This window comes from Salmo salar, chromosome 06 (genome assembly GCF_965601325.2).
Source record: "Salmo salar chromosome 06, fSalSal1, whole genome shotgun sequence".
Taxonomy (NCBI): Eukaryota; Metazoa; Chordata; class Actinopteri; order Salmoniformes; family Salmonidae; genus Salmo; species Salmo salar.
Window position 1 is genome coordinate 9,285,632 of NC_138296.1, and position 19,749 is coordinate 9,305,380.

Sequence of the window (19,749 nt, forward strand, 5' to 3'; positions counted from 1 at the left end):
CAGGACGAAGGAGGATATGAGGGGATAGTCGTAACAGGAGGTAGGAGGATATGAGAGGATAGTCGTAACAGCAGGAGGTAGGAGGATATGATCAGGATAGTCGTAACAGCAGGAGGTAGGAGGATATGAGGGCATTGTCGTAACAGCAGGAGGTAGGAGGATATGAGGGCATAGTCGTAACAGCAGGAGGTAGGAGGATATGAGGGGATAGTCGTAACAGGAGGTAGGAGGATATGAGAGGATAGTCCTAACAGCAGGAGGTAGGAGGACATGAGGGGATAGTCGTAACAGCAGGAGGTAGGAGGATATGATCAGGATAGTCGTAACAGCAGGAGGTAGGAGGATATTATCAGGATAGTAGTAACAGCAGGAGTTAGGAGGATATGAGGGGATAGTCGTAACAGCAGGAGGTGGGAGGATATGAGGGGATAGTCGTAACAGCAGGAGGTAGGAGGAAATGATCAGGATAGTCGTAACAGCAGGACGAAGGAGGATATGAGGGGATAGTCGTAACAGGAGGTAGGAGGATATGAGAGGATAGTCGTAACAGCAGGAGGTAGGAGGATATGATCAGGATAGTCGTAACAGCAGGAGGTAGGAGGATATGAGGGCATTGTCGTAACAGCAGGAGGTAGGAGGATATGAGGGCATAGTCGTAACAGCAGGAGGTAGGAGGATATGAGGGGATAGTCGTAACAGGAGGTAGGAGGATATGAGAGGATAGTCCTAACAGCAGGAGGTAGGAGGACATGAGGGGATAGTCGTAACAGCAGGAGGTAGGAGGATATGATCAGGATAGTCGTAACAGCAGGAGGTAGGAGGATATGAGAGGATAGTCGTAACAGGAGGAGGTAGGAGGATATGAGGGGATAGTCGTAACAGCAGGAGGTAGGAGGATATGATCAGGATTGTCGTAACAGCAGGAGGTAGGAGAATATGAGGGGATAGTCGTAACAGCAGGAGGTAGGAGGATATGAGAGGATAGTCGTAACAGCAAGAGGTAGGAGGATATGAGGGGATATTCGTAACAGCAGGAGGTAGGAGGATATGAGGGCATAGTCGTAACAGCAGGAGGTAGGAGGATATGAGGGGATAGTCGTAACAGCAGGAGGTAGGAGGATATGAGGGGATAGTCGTAACAGCAGGAGGTAGGAGGATATGAGGGGATAGTCGTAACAGCAGGAGGTAGGAGGATATGAGGGGATAGTCGTAACAGCAGGAGGTAGGAGGATATGAGGGGATAGTCGTAACAGCAGGAGGTAGGAGGATATGAGGGGATATTCGTAACAGCAGGAGGTAGGAGGATATGAGGGGATAGTCGTAACAGCAGGAGGTAGGAGGATATGATCAGGATAGTCGTAACAGCAGGAGGAAGGTGGATATGAGGGGATAGTCGTAACAGGAGGTAGGAGGATATGAGGGGATAGTCGTAACAGCAGGAGGTAGGAGGTTATGAGGGCATAGTCGTAACAGCAGGAGGTAGGAGGATATGATCAGGATAGTCGTAACAGCAGGAGGTAGGAGGATATTAGAGGATAGTCGTAACAGCAGGAGGTAGGAGGATATGAGGGGATAGTCGTAACAGGAGGTAGGAGGATATGAGGGGATAGTCGTAAAAGCAGGAGTTAGGAGGATATGAGGGGATAGTCGTAACAGCAGGAGGTAGGAGGATATTATCAGGATAGTCGTAACAGCAGGAGTTAGGAGGATATGAGGGGATAGTCGTATCAGCAGGAGGTGGGAGGATATGAGGGGATAGTCGTAACAGCAGGAGGTAGGAGGAAATGATCAGGATAGTCGTAACAGCAGGACGAAGGAGGATATGAGGGGATAGTCGTAACAGGAGGTAGGAGGATATGAGAGGATAGTCGTAACAGCAGGAGGTAGGAGGATATGATCAGGATAGTCGTAACAGCAGGAGGTAGGAGGATATGAGGGCATTGTCGTAACAGCAGGAGGTAGGAGGATATGAGGGCATAGTCGTAACAGCAGGAGGTAAGAGGATATGAGGGGATAGTCGTAACAGGAGGTAGGAGGATATGAGAGGATAGTCCTAACAGCAGGAGGTAGGAGGACATGAGGGGATAGTCGTAACAGCAGGAGGTAGGAGGATATGATCAGGATAGTCGTAACAGCAGGAGGTAGGAGGATATGAGAGGATAGTCGTAACAGGAGGAGGTAGGAGGATATGAGGGGATAGTCGTAACAGCAGGAGGTAGGAGGATATGATCAGGATTGTCGTAACAGCAGGAGGTAGGAGGATATGAGGGGATAGTCGTAACAGCAGGAGGTAGGAGGATATGAGGGGATAGTCGTAACAGCAGGAGGTAGGAGGATATGAGAGGATAGTTTAACAGCAGGAGGTAGGAGGATATGAGCGGATAGTCGTAAAAGCAGGAGGTAGGAGGATATGAGAGGATAGTCGTAACAGGAGGTAGGAGGATATGAGGGAATAGTCGTAACAGCAGGAGGTAGGAGGATATGAGGGGATAGTCGTAACAGCAGGAGGTAGGAGGTTATGAGGGCATAGTCGTAACAGCAGGAGGTAAGAGGATATGATCAGGATAGTCGTAACAGCAGGAGGTAGGAGGATATGAGAGGATAGTCGTAACAGCAGGAGGAGTCATAATATGAGGGGATAGTCGTAACAGCAGGAGGTAGGAGGTTACTAGGGCTTAGTCGTAACAGCAGGAGGTAGAAGGATATGATCAGGATAGTCGTAACAGCAGGAGGTAGGAGGATATGAGAGGATAGTCGTAACAGCAGGAGGTAGGAGGATATGAGGGGATAGTCGTAACAGGAGGTAGGAGGATATGAGGGGATAGTCGTAGCAGCAGGAGTTAGGAGGATATGAGGGGATAGTCGTAACAGCAGGAGGTAGGAGGATATGAGGGGATAGTCGTAACAGCAGGAGGTAGGAGGATATGAGGGGATAGTCGTAACAGCAGGAGGTAGGAGGATATGATCAGGATAGTCGTAACAGCAGGAGGAAGGAGGATATGAGGGGATAGTCGTAACAGGAGGTAGGAGGATATGAGGGGATAGTCGTAACAGCAGGAGGTTGGAGGATATGATCAGGATAGTCGTAACAGCAGGAGGTAGGAGGATATGAGAGGATAGTCGTAACAGCAGGAGGTAAGAGGATATGAGGGGATAGTCGTAACAGGAGGTAGGACGATATGAGGGGATAGTCGTAAAAGCAGGAGTTAGGAGGATATGAGGGGATAGTCGTAACAGCAGGAGGTAGGAGGATATGATCAGGATAGTCGTAACAGCAGGAGGTAGGAGGATATGAGGGGATAGTCGTAACAGCAGGAGGTGGGAGGATATGAGGGGATAGTCGTAACTGCAGGAGGTAGGAGGAAATGATCAGGATAGTCGTAACAGCAGGACGAAGGAGGATATGAGGGGATAGTCGTAACAGCAGGAGGTAGGAGGATATGAGGGGATAGTCGTAACAGCAGGAGGTAGGAGGATATGAGGGGATATTCGTAACAGCAGGAGGTAGGAGGATATGAGGGGATAGTCGTAACAGCAGGAGGTAGGAGGATATGATCAGGATAGTCGTAACAGCAGGAGGAAGGTGGATATGAGGGGATAGTCGTAACAGGAGGTAGGAGGATATGAGGGGATAGTCGTAACAGCAGGAGGTAGGAGGTTATGAGGGCATAGTCGTAACAGCAGGAGGTAGGAGGATATGATCAGGATAGTCGTAACAGCAGGAGGTAGGAGGATATTAGAGGATAGTCGTAACAGCAGGAGGTAGGAGGATATGAGGGGATAGTCGTAACAGGAGGTAGGAGGATATGAGGGGATAGTCGTAAAAGCAGGAGTTAGGAGGATATGAGGGGATAGTCGTAACAGCAGGAGGTAGGAGGATATGATCAGGATAGTCGTAACAGCAGGAGTTAGGAGGATATGAGGGGATAGTCGTAACAGCAGGAGGTGGGAGGATATGAGGGGATAGTCGTAACAGCAGGAGGTAGGAGGAAATGATCAGGATAGTCGTAACAGCAGGACGAAGGAGGATATGAGGGGATAGTCGTAACAGGAGGTAGGAGGATATGAGAGGATAGTCGTAACAGCAGGAGGTAGGAGGATATGATCAGGATAGTCGTAACAGCAGGAGGTAGGAGGATATGAGGGCATTGTCGTAACAGCAGGAGGTAGGAGGATATGAGGGCATAGTCGTAACAGCAGGAGGTAGGAGGATATGAGGGGATAGTCGTAACAGGAGGTAGGAGGATATGAGAGGATAGTCCTAACAGCAGGAGGTAGGAGGACATGAGGGGATAGTTGTAACAGCAGGAGGTAAGAGGATATGATCAGGATAGTCGTAACAGCAGGAGGTAGGAGGATATGAGAGGATAGTCGTAACAGGAGGAGGTAGGAGGATATGAGGGGATAGTAGTAACAGCAGGAGGTATGAGGATATGATCAGGATAGTCGTAACAGCAGGAGGTAGGAGGATATGAGGGGATAGTCGTAACAGCAGGAGGTAGGAGGATATGAGGGGATAGTCGTAACAGCAGGAGGTAGGAGGATATGAGAGGATAGTTTAACAGCAGGAGGTAGGAGGATATGAGCGGATAGTCGTAAAAGCAGGAGGTAGGAGGATATGAGAGGATAGTCGTAACAGGAGGTAGGAGGATATGAGGGGATAGTCGTAACAGCAGGAGGTAGGAGGATATGAGGGGATAGTCGTAACAGCAGGAGGTAGGAGGTTATGAGGGCATAGTCGTAACAGCAGGAGGTAAGAGGATATGATCAGGATAGTCGTAACAGCAGGAGGTAGGAGGATATGAGACGATAGTCGTAACAGCAGGAGGAGTCAGGATATGAGGGGATAGTCGTAACAGCAGGAGGTAGGAGGTTACTAGGGCTTAGTCGTAACAGCAGGAGGTAGAAGGATATGATCAGGATAGTCGTAACAGCAGGAGGTAGGAGGATATGAGAGGATAGTCGTAACAGCAGGAGGTAGGAGGATATGAGGGGATAGTCGTAACAGGAGGTAGGAGGATATGAGGGGATAGTCGTAGCAGCAGGAGTTAGGAGGATATGAGGGGATAGTCGTAACAGCAGGAGGTAGGAGGATATGAGGGGATAGTCGTAACAGCAGGAGGTAGGAGGATATGAGGGGATAGTCGTAACAGCAGGAGGTAGGAGGATATGATCAGGATAGTCGTAACAGCAGGAGGAAGGAGGATATGAGGGGATAGTCGTAACAGGAGGTAGGAGGATATGAGGGGATAGTCGTAACAGCAGGAGGTAGGAGGTTATGAGGGCATAGTCGTAACAGCAGGAGGTAGGAGGATATGATCAGGATAGTCGTAACAGCAGGAGGTAGGAGGATATGAGAGGATAGTCGTAACAGCAGGAGGTAAGAGGATATGAGGGGATAGTCGTAACAGGAGGTAGGACGATATGAGGGGATAGTCGTAAAAGCAGGAGTTAGGAGGATATGAGGGGATAGTCGTAACAGCAGGAGGTAGGAGGATATGATCAGGATAGTCGTAACAGCAGGAGGTAGGAGGATATGAGGGGATAGTCGTAACAGCAGGAGGTGGGAGGATATGAGGGGATAGTCGTAACTGCAGGAGGTAGGAGGAAATGATCAGGATAGTCGTAACAGCAGGACGAAGGAGGATATGAGGGGATAGTCGTAACAGGAGGTAGGAGGATATGAGAGGATAGTCGTAACAGCAGGAGGTAGGAGGATATGATCAGGATAGTCGTAACAGCAGGAGGTAGGATGATATGAGGTGATAGTCGTAACAGCAGGAGGTAGGAGAATATGAGGGGATAGTCGTAACAGCAGGAGGTAGGAGGATATGAGAGGATAGTAGTAACAGCAGGAGGTAGGAGGATATGAGGGGATAGTCGTAACAGGAGGTAGGAGGATATGAGGGGATAGTCGTAAAAGCAGGAGTTAGGAGGATATGAGGGGATAGTCGTAACAGCAGGAGGTAGGAGGATATGATCAGGATAGTCGTAACAGCAGGAGGTAGGAGGATATGAGGGGATAGTCGTAACAGCAGGAGGTGGGAGGATATGAGGGGATAGTCGTAACAGCAGGAGGTAGGAGGAAATGATCAGGATAGTCGTAACAGCAGGACGAAGGAGGATATGAGGGGATAGTCGTAACAGGAGGTTGGAGGATATGAGAGGATAGTCGTAACAGCAGTAGGTAGGAGGATATGATCAGGATAGTCGTAACAGCAGGAGGTAGGAGGATATGAGGGGATAGTCGTAACAGCAGGAGGTAGGAGAATATGAGGGGATAGTCGTAACAGCAGGAGGTAGGAGGATATGAGAGGATAGTCGTAACAGCAAGAGGTAGGAGGATATGAGGGGATAGTAGTAACAGCAGGAGGTAGGAGGATATGAGGGGATAGTCGTAACAGCAGGAGGTAGGAGGATATGAGGGGATAGTCGTAACAGCAGGAGGTAGGAGGATATGAGGGGATAGTCGTAACAGCAGGAGGTAGGAGGAAATGAGGGGATAGTCGTAACAGCAGGAGGTAGGAGGTTACTAGGGCATAGTCGTAACAGCAGGAGGTAGGAGGATATGATCAGAATAGTCGTAACAGCAGGAGGTAGGACGATATGATCAGGATAGTCGTAACAGCAGGAGGTAGGACGATATGAGAGGATAGTCGTAACAGCAGGAGGTAGGAGGATATGAGGGGATAGTCGTAACAGGAGGTAGGAGGATATGAGGGGATAGTCGTAACAGCAGGAGTTAGGAGGATATGAGGGGATAGTCGTAACAGCAGGAGGTAGGAGGATATGATCAGGATAGTCGTAACAGCAGGAGGTAAGAGGTTATGAGGGGATAGTCGTAACAGCAGGAGGTAGGAGGATATGAGGGGATAGTCGTAACAGCAGGAGGTAGGAGGATATGAGAGGATAGTCGTAACAGCAGGAGGTAGTAGGATATGAGGGGATATTCGTAACAGGAGGTAGGAGGATATGAGGGGATAGTCGTAAAAGCAGGAGTTAGGAGGATATGAGGGGATAGTCGTAACAGCAGGAGGTAGGAGGATATGATCAGGATAGTCGTAACAGCAGGAGGTAGGAGGATATGAGGAGATAGTCGTAACAGCAGGAGGTTTGAGGATATGAGGGGATAGTCGTAACAGCAGGAGGTAGGAGGATATGAGAGGATAGTTGTAACAGCAGGAGGTTTGAGGATATGAGGGGATAGTCGTAACAGCAGGAGGTAGGAGGATATGAGAGGATAGTCGTAACAGGAGGTAGGAGGATATGAGGGGAGAGTCGTAACAGCAGGAGGTAGGAGGATATGAGAGGATAGTCGTAACAGCAGGAGGTAGGAGAATATGAGGGGATAGTAGTAACAGCAGGAGGTAGGAAGATATGAGGGGATAGTCGTAACAGCAGGAGGTAGGAGGATATGAGGGGATAGTCGTAACAGCAGGAGGTAGGAGGATATGAGAGGATAGTCGTAACAGCAGGAGGTAGGAGGATATGAGGGGATAGTCGTAACAGCAGGAGGTAGGAGAATATGAGAGGATAGTCGTAACAGCAGGAGGTAGGAGGATATGAGGGGATAGTCGTAACAGCAGGAGGTAGGAGGATATGAGGGGATAGTCTTAACAGCAGGAGGTAGGAGGATATGAGGGCATAGTCGTAACAGCAGGAGGTAGGACGATATGATCAGAATAGTCGTAACAGCAGGAGGTAGGACGATATGATCAGGATAGTCGTAACAGCAGGAGGTAGGACGATATGAGAGGATAGTCGTAACAGCAGGAGGTAGGAGGATATGAGGGGATAGTCGTAACAGGAGGTAGGAGGATATGAGGGGATAGTCGTAACAGCAGGAGTTAGGAGGATATGAGGGGATAGTCGTAACAGCAGGAGGTAGGAGGATATGATCAGGATAGTCGTAACAGCAGGAGGTAAGAGGTTATGAGGGGATAGTCGTAACAGCAGGAGGTAGGAGGATATGAGGGGATAGTCGTAACAGCAGGAGGTAGGAGGATATGAGAGGATAGTCGTAACAGCAGGAGGTAGTAGGATATGAGGGGATATTCGTAACAGGAGGTAGGAGGATATGAGGGGATAGTCGTAAAAGCAGGAGTTAGGAGGATATGAGGGGATAGTCGTAACAGCAGGAGGTAGGAGGATATGATCAGGATAGTCGTAACAGCAGGAGGTAGGAGGATATGAGGAGATAGTCGTAACAGCAGGAGGTTTGAGGATATGAGGGGATAGTCGTAACAGCAGGAGGTAGGAGGATATGAGAGGATAGTTGTAACAGCAGGAGGTTTGAGGATATGAGGGGATAGTCGTAACAGCAGGAGGTAGGAGGATATGAGAGGATAGTCGTAACAGGAGGTAGGAGGATATGAGGGGAGAGTCGTAACAGCAGGAGGTAGGAGGATATGAGAGGATAGTCGTAACAGCAGGAGGTAGGAGAATATGAGGGGATAGTAGTAACAGCAGGAGGTAGGAAGATATGAGGGGATAGTCGTAACAGCAGGAGGTAGGAGGATATGAGGGGATAGTCGTAACAGCAGGAGGTAGGAGGATATGAGAGGATAGTCGTAACAGCAGGAGGTAGGAGGATATGAGGGGATAGTCGTAACAGCAGGAGGTAGGAGAATATGAGAGGATAGTCGTAACAGCAGGAGGTAGGAGGATATGAGGGGATAGTCGTAACAGCAGGAGGTAGGAGGATATGAGGGGATAGTCTTAACAGCAGGAGGTAGGAGGATATGAGGGCATAGTCGTAACAGCAGGAGGTAGGAGGATATGAGGGCATAGTCGTAACAGCAGGAGGTAGGAGGATATGAGGGGATAGTCGTAACAGCAGGAGGTAGGAGGATATGAGAGGATAGTCGTAACAGCAGGAGGTAGGAGCATATGAGGCCATAGTCGTAACAGCAGGAGGTAGGAGGATATGAGGGGATAGTCGTAACAGCAGGAGGTAGGAGGATATGATCAGGATAGTCGTAACAGCAGGAGGAAGGAGGATATGAGGGGATAGTCGTAACAGGAGGTAGGAGGATATGAGGGGATAGTCGTAACAGCAGGAGGTAGGAGGTTATGAGGGCATAGTCGTAACAGAAGGAGGTAGGAGGATATGATCAGGATAGTCGTAACAGCAGGAGGTAGGAGGATATGAGAGGATAGTCGTAACAGCAGGAGGTGGGAGGATATGAGGGGATAGTCGTAACAGGAGGTAGGACGATATGAGGGGATAGTCGTAAAAGCAGGAGTTAGGAGGATATGAGGGGATAGTCGTAACAGCAGGAGGTAGGAGGATATGATCAGGATAGTCGTAACAGCAGGAGGTAGGAGGATATGAGGGGATAGTCGTAACAGCAGGAGGTGGGAGGATATGAGGGGATAGTCGTAACAGCAGGAGGTAGGAGGAAATGATCAGGATAGTCGTAACAGCAGGACGAAGGAGGATATGAGGGGATAGTCGTAACAGGAGGTAGGAGGATATGAGAGGATAGATGTAACAGCAGGAGGTAGGAGGATATGATCAGGATAGTCGTAACAGCAGGAGGTAGGATGATATGAGGGGATAGTCGTAACAGCAGGAGGTAGGAGAATATGAGGGGATAGTCGTAACAGCAGGAGTTAGGAGGATATGAGAGGATAGTCGTAACAGCAAGAGGTAGGAGGATATGAGGGGATAGTCGTAACAGCAGGAGGTAGGAGGATATGAGGGGATAGTCGTAACAGCAGAGGTAGGAGGATATGAGGGGATAGTCGTAACAGCAGGAGGTAGGAGGATATGAGGGGATAGTCGTAACAGCAGGAGGTAGGAGGATATGAGGGGATAGTCGTAACAGCAGGAGGTAGGAGGATATGAGGGGATAGTCGTAACAGCAGGAGGTAGGAGGATATGAGGGGATAGTCGTAACAGCAGGAGGTAGGAGGATATGATCAGGATAGTCGTAACAGCAGGAGGAAGGAGGATATGAGGGGATAGTCGTAACAGGAGGTAGGAGGATATGAGGGGATAGTCGTAACAGCAAGAGGTAGGAGGTTATGAGGGCATAGTCGTAACAGCAGGAGGTAGGAGGATATGATCAGGATAGTCGTAACAGCAGGAGGTAGGAGGATATGAGAGGATAGTCGTAACAGCAGGAGGTAGGAGGATATGAGGGGATAGTCGTAACAGGAGGTAGGAGGATATGAGGGGATAGTCGTAAAAGCAGGAGTTAGGAGGATATGAGGGGATAGTCGTAACAGCAGGAGGTAGGAGGATATGATCAGGATAGTCGTAACAGCAGGAGGTAGGAGGATATGAGGGGATAGTCGTAACAGCAGGAGGTGGGAGGATATGAGGGGATAGTCGTAACAGCAGGAGGTAGGAGGAAATGATCAGGATAGTCGTAACAGCAGGACGAAGGAGGATATGAGGGGATAGTCGTAACAGGAGGTTGGAGGATATGAGAAGATAGTCGTAACAGCAGGAGGTAGGAGGATATGATCAGGATAGTCGTAACAGCAGGAGGTAGGAGGATATGAGGGGATAGTCGTAACAGCAGGAGGTAGGAGAATATGAGGGGATAGTCGTAACAGCAGGAGGTAGGAGGATATGAGAGGATAGTCGTAACAGCAAGAGGTAGGAGGATATGAGGGGATAGTAGTAACAGCAGGAGGTAGGAGGATATGAGGGGATAGTCGTAACAGCAGGAGGTAGGAGGATATGAGGGGATAGTCGTAACAGCAGGAGGTAGGAGGATATGACGGGATAGTCGTAACAGCAGGAGGTAGGAGGAAATGAGGGGATAGTCGTAACAGCAGGAGGTAGGAGGTTACTAGGGCATAGTCGTAACAGCAGGAGGTAGGAGGATATGATCAGGATAGTCGTAACAGCAGGAGGTAGGACGATATGATCAGGATAGTCGTAACAGCAGGAGGTAGGACGATATGAGAGGATAGTCGTAACAGCAGGAGGTAGGAGGATATGAGGGGATAGTCGTAACAGGAGGTAGGAGGATATGAGGGGATAGTCGTAACAGCAGGAGTTAGGAGGATATGAGGGGATAGTCGTAACTGCAGGAGGTAGGAGGATATGATCAGGATAGTCGTAACAGCAGGAGGTAGGAGGATATGAGGGCATAGTCGTAACAGCAGGAGGTAGGAGGATATGAGGGGATAGTCGTAACAGCAGGAGGTAGGAGGATATGAGAGGATAGTCGTAACAGCAGGAGGTAGGAGGATATGAGGGCATAGTCGTAACAGCAGGAGGTAGGAGGATATGAGGGCATAGTCGTAACAGCAGGAGGTAGGAGGATATGAGGGGATAGTCGTAACAGGAGGTAGGAGGATATGAGAGGATAGTCCTAACAGCAGGAGGTAGGAGGACATGAGGGGATAGTCGTAACAGCAGGAGGTAGGAGGATATGATCAGGATAGTCGTAACAGCAGGAGGTAGGAGGATATGAGAGGATAGTCGTAACAGGAGGAGGTAGGAGGATATGAGGGGATAGTCGTAACAGCAGGAGGTAGGAGGATATGATCAGGATAGTAGTAACAGCAGGAGGTAGGAGGATATGAGGGGATAGTCGTAACAGCAGGAGGTAGGAGGATATGAGGCGATAGTCGTAACAGCAGGAGGTAGGAGGATATGAGAGGATAGTTTAACAGCAGGAGGTAGGAGGATATAAGCGGATAGTCGTAACAGCAGGAGGTAGGAGGATATGAGAGGATAGTCGTAACAGGAGGTAGGAGGATATGAGGGGATAGTCGTAACAGCAGGAGGTAGGAGGATATGAGGGGATAGTCGTAACAGCAGGAGGTAGGAGGATATGAGAGGATAGTCGTAACAGCAGGAGGTAGGAGGATATGATCAGGATAGTCGTAACAGCAGGAGGTAGGAGGATATGAGGGGATAGTCGTAACAGCAGGAGGTAGGAGGATATCAGGGGATAGTCGTAACAGCAGGAGGTAGGAGGATATGAGAGGATAGTCGTAACAGCAGGAGGTAGGAGGATATGAGGGGATAGTCGTAACAGCAGGAGGTAGGAGGATGTGAGGGGATAGTCGTAACAGCAGGAGGTAGGAGGATATGATCAGGATAGTCGTAACAGCAGGAGGTAGGAGGATATGAGAAGATAGTCGTAACAGGAGGAGGTAGGAGGATATGAGGGGATAGTCGTAACAGGAGGTAGGAGGATATGAGAGGATAGTCGTAACAGCAGGAGGTAGGAGGATATGAGAGGATAGTCGTAACAGCAGGAGGTAGGAGGATATGAGGGGATAGTCATAACAGGAGGTAGGAAGATATGAGGGGATAGTCGTAACAGCAGGAGGTAGGAGGATATGAGGGGATAGTCGTAACAGCAGGAGGTAGGAGGATATGAGGGGATAGTCGTAACAGGAGGTAGGAGGATATGAGGGGATAGTCATAACAGGAGGTAGGAGGATATGAGGGGATAGTCGTAACAGCAGGAGGTAGGAGGATATGAGGGGATAGTCGTAACAGCAGGAGGTAGGAGGATATGAGGGGATAGTCGTAACAGCAGGAGGTAGGAGGATATGAGAGGATAGTCGTAAGGTAGGAAGATATCAAATGTATTTATAAAGCCAATGAAATGTATTCATAAAACCCTTTTTACATCAGCTGTAAGGGTGCGTGCTGGTGGCAGGGAAGTCAGGCGCAGGAGAATGAACTTGGTATAAAATGGAGCAGTTTAATAAGTGCTCAAAAACTCAGAAAACCAAAATATACAAAATAATACAAGTGGGTACAAAACCCGTCGCACACCAGAACATAACTCGCCCTTTAGTTACAAACAAACAATCACCGACAAGGACAATGAGGGGGAACAGAGGGTTAATACAGAACATGTAATGAATGGGATTGGAACCAGGTGTGATACAAGACAAGACAAAACCAAAGGAAAATGAAAAGAGGATCAGCAATGGCTAGAAGGTCGGCGACTTCGACCGCCGAACTCCGCCCGAACAAGGAGAGGGACCAATTCGGCGAAAGTCTTGACTTCAGCAGATGTGACAAAGTGCTATACAGGAACCCAGCCGAAAACCCCAAACAGCAAGCAATGCAGATATAGAAGCATGGTGGCTAAGAAAAACTCCCTAGAAAGTCAGGAACCTAGGAACAAACCTAGAGAGGAACCAGGCTCTGAGGGGTGGCCAGTCCTCTTCTGGCTGTGCCGGTTGGAGATTATAAGAGTACATGGCCATTAAGGCCAGATTGTTCTTCAAGATGTTCAAACGTTCATAGATGACCAGCAGGGTCAAATAATAACCCCACTGGGGATCTGTATTCAAATAGTTTTACAAAGTAGTCAGTTTTTGGGATCTGTTTTCAAATAGTTTTAAAAAGTAGTCTGTTTTTGGGATCTCTATTGAAATACTTTAAAAAAGTAGCAATTTTCGGGATCTGTATTAAAACAATTGAAAAATGTGTCATTTTTTGGGATTTGTATTCAAATAGCGTTACAAAGTAGTCAGTTCTTGGGATCTGTATTCAAAAAGTTTGAAAAAGTAGCCAATTTTTGGGATCTGTTTTCAAATAGTTTTAAAATGTAGTCTGTTTTTGGGATCTGTACTGAAATACTTTTAAAAAGTAGCCATTTTTTGGGGATCTGTATTAAAAAGTTTGAAGAATGTGTCATTTTTTGGGATCTGTATTCAAATAGTTTTAGTCCAATGTATCTACTATATTTGTTGCCTCTGAAAAGGAGATATCCCAGGTCTGATGCCACAACGAGTAGTTAAAACTAGAGTTATCCCAGGTCTGATGCCACAACGAGTAGTTAAAACTAGAGTTATCCCAGGTCTGATTTGTTGCAGTGTTTTTTGTTCCAGTACTCAATGACTATCTTGTCTCTCTCTTTTCTCTCCTCCAGTCTGTAATGTGGACTCCATGCTCCTGTTCCCATCAGCTTCCTCTGAGAACTACGTCACCTTCTCCCGGAGCTTCCCTGCTCTTCCAGAACTCTCCGTGTGCCTGTGGATCCGCGTCGACGTCGGTTACGTAGGAACGCTCCTCTCTTACGCCACGGAAGACAATGACAACAAACTAGTCCTATACGGACGCAACTCCTCCTCCTCCTCATACTCTTCCTCCACCCCCAGCCGAGCAACCCTGGACTTCGTGGTGGGAGACCCTGCGTACCGTGAGCTCCCTGTGGACTCTGTGCTGGACGGGTGCTGGCACCACCTCTGTGTCCTCTGGTCCTCTATCCAGGGACGATTCTGGCACTACACCGACCGGCGCCTGACCTCCTCAGGGTCACGGTTCAGGAAGTGTTACGAGGTGCCGGGAGGGGGGTTAGTGGTGCTGGGAGCAGAGCAGGACAGCCAGGGGGGAGGGTTTGATCCCACCGAGGGGTTCGTGGGGCGCCTGGCGGGGTTCACCGTGTGGGACCGGGTGTTGAGTCCTGGGGAGGTGACGGGGGTGGCTACGGGGAGGGGGGTACCCCGGGGGGTGGTGCTCGAGTTGGGGGACGTTGATGGAGTTCATGGGGAGGTGCAGCAGGTAGCCTGCGAGTGCCTGGAACACTGTAGCTGAGACGTCTGATTCCAAACCGACACTAACCGCTCGTCCCTCATCCCTCGTCCCTATAGGCACTCCTAGATCTACAGTGTGGTCCTTTAGGGCAGAGTGGGCTGGTTTTTACTCCTCTGTACTCGATTGATCAATTAAGGTAATTGATTTCCCCTCACCTGGTTGTCTAGGTATTAATTGGGAGTTAATTAAAAATAAATAATAACAAATAACAACAACCAGCCTACGGGTTTACTTGGGATTCAGCTGTCTAAATGTTTTAATATCAATCAATTAACTACCAGGGAGAATGAAGACCGGCAGAACTGCCCTTCGGACTTAATGTGGACCTATATTGAAAGAGGAACCCTAACACTTCTCTAACCTTAAACAGTGCCACTGACACACTGTAAAATGAGCATGTGAATGAAAGCCATCAATTATTACTTAAAGCAATGTTATATGGCTAAACAAAGACTGTTTCATATCATATATATTGTTACCCAGCAACAGACAGACAGAGAGAGAGAGAGACAGACAGACAGACAGACAGACAGACAGTTTAACGTTCAGATTGTTCTGTTATAAAGTCAACAGACTAGCTGCTAGTTGACCAACTGACGTCTGATGTCAGTTATTATCATGCTTATAAATCAAGATGATGTCAGTTATTATCATGCTAATAAATCAAGATGATGTCAGTTGGAGCTGCTCTCTACTCTACTGGATATATAACAGTCATCATTCATGAGACAAATGATCCTTTATCTATAAACATTGATTCAGTCAGTTCGTTTGTATTTGTTTGTTTGTCTTTGTTATGCATGGTTTTGTCTTGTCAGTATATTATTTCACTTGAGAGGGAAAAGCATAGCTTTTTTCTGTTGCCTACTTCAACTATTTCAATTTCCAAGGTCCTTGATGTTAAGACTGCCACAAATACCTAGATTATTCAATAATTAACCACCAACATGTAAACCATCAGTTCTTCATAATATGACATCGATATCACTGCCTGGCTCTTATGCTGTAAAATATTGGCAAAAAATGCGTCTTCCTCTCTGTTTTTGTCTCAGCTGTCAGTTAGAGAACTATAATTCCCAGAAATCCATGCGAACAACAGTTACGTTTGACCCTGTGTGCCACCGGTAGAAACCATCACGAGTTCGCTTATGATTTTAGTCATGTGGTATATCTTAATTGTTCCCTCTTTACGTCCTCACTCATCTCTCCTTATCTCCTTTTCAAAACCCATTGGAGGAGATGGTCAGAGGGGCGGGACCTCTGCATTTCTCCTCCAATGGGTTTTCAGAAGGAGACGAGGAGAGAGGACGCGAGGTGGGACTCATTGAGATCATCCCATAGGAAGCTAGAATGAGAGGTAGTTATCCAGACACAACTGCAAATTAAAAATAATCTCACTGATTGAGAGAGTGGAGAACTACCACGAGTAAGCATGGCTAATATCACGAAGAAAGTGTCGTGGTCGAGCCGAGGTGACGAGTCCGGTGGCGGCGAGAGAACCCCACTTCTCAACGGTTCCGAAGAAGTCCGATACACCAGACAGGTAGGGCTAGCATGCTAGCTAGCTAGCTAAACTAGCGAACACAAGCCGAACTGTCTAACGTTGCCGCTATGTGCCAGCTTGGTATGCATGATGTTTTCTAAGAGTAAAACATTATGTTTTGGTATGAGATTAATGATTTAGTTAATTTGCAATTCTGTAAAAAACGAGTGCCCCGCTTGTGGTTTGTTGCATGCAGGCGTTTGCAAATGCTGCTAACAACAAATGTAAACGTCATAGGATGGAGTTGGAGTTTGCTTTTTGTCTGAAAAGCATCCTCCAACTCCATCCTATGACGTTTACATTTGTTGTTAGCAGTGAGAACGTAAAGAGGGAACACGTTTTAGAAGTTTAACATATCGATGCCCATTTAACAATATGCCAAAGACTGGCAGACGTAAGAAAAATAGCTACAGAAAATCGTAATCTTTAAACCAGAGTTTCAGAAAAGAACCTAATATAATAACAAACACTGAACTCCGATTATTTTCTTAATTAAGGTACTCAGCGAATCAGCCTTTAGCCTGTAGATTCTGCTCATTGCGTCATTCACCACTTCCTAATAAGTTACACTGGCTTTACGACTAGAGTTAGTACTGTTTAATACATGTTACGTAAATTACACTGGCATTATGACTAGAGTTAGTACTGTTTAATACATGTTACGTAAATTACACTGGCATTACGACTAGAGTTAGTACTGTTTAATACATGTTACGTAAATTACACTGGCATTATGACTAGAGTTAGTACTGTTTAATACATGTTACGTAAATTACACTGGCATTACACACATGTTAACTGTTCAGTTGAGTTAGTACAACTGACTTCTAGATGTTAATACATGTTACTTCAATTACACAGAAATTACACATGATAACTGAGCTGTTAGTACTACTGACTGCTGAATGTTAATACATAACTGAGCTGTTAGTATTACTGACTGCTGAATGTTAATACATGATAACTGAGCTGTTAGTATTACTGACTGCTGAATGTTAATACATGATAACTGAGCAGTTAGTATTACTGAATGCTGAATGTTAATACATGATAACTGAGCAGTTAGTATTACTGACTGCTGAATGTTAATACATGATAACTGAGCTGTTAGTACTGCTGAATGTTAATACATGATAACTGAGCTGTTAGTATTACTGACTGCTGAATGTTAATACATGATAACTGAGCTGTTAGTACTACAGACTGCTGAATGTTACATGTTTAATTGAAGACACAGACGTACAGTTGAAGTGGGAAGTTTACATACACCGTAGCCAAATACATTTAAACTCAGTTTTTCACAATTCCTGACATTTAATCCTAGTAAAAAATTCCTTGTCTTAGGTCAGTTAGGATCACCGCTTTATTTTAAGGATGTGAAATAACAGAATAATAGTAGAGATAAGGATTTATTACAGCATTTCTTTATTTCGTTATATTCCCAGTGGGTCAGATGTTTGGAAGTATGCTTGGGGTCATTGTCCATTTGGAAGACCCATTTGCGACCAAGCTTTAACTTCCTGACTGATGTCTTGAGATGTTGCTTCAATATATCCACATAATTTTCCTTCTCATGATGCCATCTATTTTGTGAAGTGCACCAGTCCCTCCTGCAGCAAAGCACCCCCACAACATGATGCTGCCACCCCGGTGCTTCACGGTTGGGATGGTATTCTTCGGCTTGCAAGCCTCCCCCTTTTTCCTCCAAACATAACGATGGTTGTTATGGCCAAACGGTTCTATTTTTGTTTCATCAGACCAGAGGACACTTCTCCAAAAAGTCCGATCTTTGTCCCTATGTGCAGTTGCAAACCATAGTCTGGCTTTTTTATGGTGGTTTTGGAGCAGTGGCTTCTTCCTCGCTGAGCGGCCTTTCAGGTTATGTCGATATAGGACTCGTTTTACTGTGGATATAGATACTTTTGTACCTGTTTCCTCCAGCATTTTCACAAGGCCCTTTGCTGTTGTTCTGGGATTGATTAGCACTTTTCGCACCAAAGTGCGTTCATCTCTAGGAGACAGAACGCGTCTCCTTCCTGAGCGGTATGACGGCTGCGTGGTCCCATGGTGTTTATACTTGCGTACTATTGCTTGTACAGATGAACGTGGTACCTTCAGGCGTTTGGAAATTGCTCCCAAGGATGAACCAGACTTGTGGAGGTCTACAATTGTTTTTCTGAGGTCTTGGCTGATTTCTTTTGATTTTCCCATGATGTCTAGCAAAGAGGCACTGAGTTTGAAGGTAGGCCTTGAAATACATCCACAGGTACACCTCCAATTGACTCAGGCTAATTGACATCATTTATCAGAAGCTTCTAAAGCCATGGCATCATTTTCTGGAATTTTCCAAGCTGTTTAAAGTCAGTCAACTTATTGTATGTAAACTTCTGGCCCACTGGAATTGTGATACATTGAAATAATCTGTCTGTAAACAATTGTTGGAAAAATGACTTGTGTCATGCACAAAGTAGATGTCCTAACCGACTATACTTTGTTAACAAGTGGTTGAAAAACGAGTTTTAATGACTCCAACCTAAGTGTATGTAAACTTTCGACTTCAACCGTACTTTTTTCCACAGACATTACACATGTTAACTTAGTGATGCTAAATGTTAGCTAGGCCTACATGTTTACATTGAAGAAACATAGACAGATCTTTCTAATTCTCTGCGCTGTGTAATGTGTTTGGTCCGTAGTTGTCCGGGGACGGTGGTATGTTTCACATAGGCAGACTGAGCACGGTGGATCTGGAGGAGGATATGACGTCAGACGAGGTAAAGTTCAGCTTTCTATCAATGTGACATCTCATCCGTCTGCTGCAACCTAACACGCTGACCTAACTGGCTGCTGCTGCAGCCTAACACGCTGACCTAACTGGCTGCTGCTGCAACCTAACACGCTGACCTAACTGGCTGCTGCTGCAACCTAACACGCTGACCTAACTGGCTGCTGCTGCAACCTAACACGCTGACCTAACTGGCTGCTGCTGCAACCTAACACGCTGACCTAACTGGCTGCTGCTGCAGCAGCCTAACACGCTGACCTAACTGGCTGCTGCTGCAACCTAACACGCTGACCTAACTGGCTGCTGCTGCAGCCTAACACGCTGACCTAACTGGCTGCTGCTGCAACCTAACACGCTGACCTAACTGGCTGCTGCTGCAACCTAACACGCTGACCTAACTGGCTGCTGCTGCAGCAGCCTAACACGCTGACCTAACTGGCTGCTGCTGCTGCAGCCTAACACGCTGACCTAACTGGCTGCTGCTGCTGCAGCCTAACACGCTGACCTAACTGGCTGCTGCTGCTGCAGCCTAACACGCTGACCTAACTGGCTGCTGCTGCTGCAGCCTAACACGCTGACCTAACTGGCTGCTGCTGCTGCAGCCTAACACGCTGACCTAACTGGCTGCTGCTGCTGCAGCCTAACACGCTGACCTAACTGGCTGCTGCTGCTGCAGCCTAACACGCTGACCTAACTGGCTGCTGCTGCTGCAGCCTAACACGCTGACCTAACTGGCTGCTGCTGCTGCAGCAGCCTAACACGCTGACCTAACTGGCTGCTGCTGCTGCAGCAGCCTAACACGCTGACCTAACTGGCTGCTGCTGCTGCAGCCTAACACGCTGACCTAACTGGCTGCTGCTGCTGCAGCCTAACACGCTGACCTAACTGGCT

At 47.3% G+C, this 19,749-nt stretch overlaps 2 protein-coding genes across 4 annotated transcripts in view; both read left to right on the forward strand.

The window, feature by feature from the left end:
* Positions 1-15,213, forward strand: part of LOC106591174 (uncharacterized) — a 68,924-nt gene extending 53,711 nt beyond the window's left edge. The window contains exon 6 of the mRNA XM_082976116.1: positions 13,866-15,213. Coding sequence (XP_082832242.1) covers positions 13,866-14,530 — 665 coding nt within the window. The 3' untranslated portion in view covers positions 14,531-15,213. The remainder of the gene's footprint in view (positions 1-13,865) is intronic.
* A 624-nt stretch (positions 15,214-15,837) lies between these two features.
* LOC106594444 (H(+)/Cl(-) exchange transporter 7) overlaps positions 15,838-19,749 on the forward strand; it is a 47,647-nt gene continuing 43,735 nt past the window's right edge. For 2 of the 3 annotated variants that reach the window (XM_045719689.2, XM_045719690.2), the window contains exons 1-2: positions 15,838-16,073; positions 18,770-18,847. In XM_045719689.2, coding sequence (XP_045575645.1) covers positions 15,963-16,073; positions 18,770-18,847 — 189 coding nt within the window. In that variant the 5' untranslated portion in view covers positions 15,838-15,962. The remainder of the gene's footprint in view (positions 16,074-18,769; positions 18,848-19,749) is intronic. The other variant, XM_045719691.2, reaches the window with a different exon arrangement.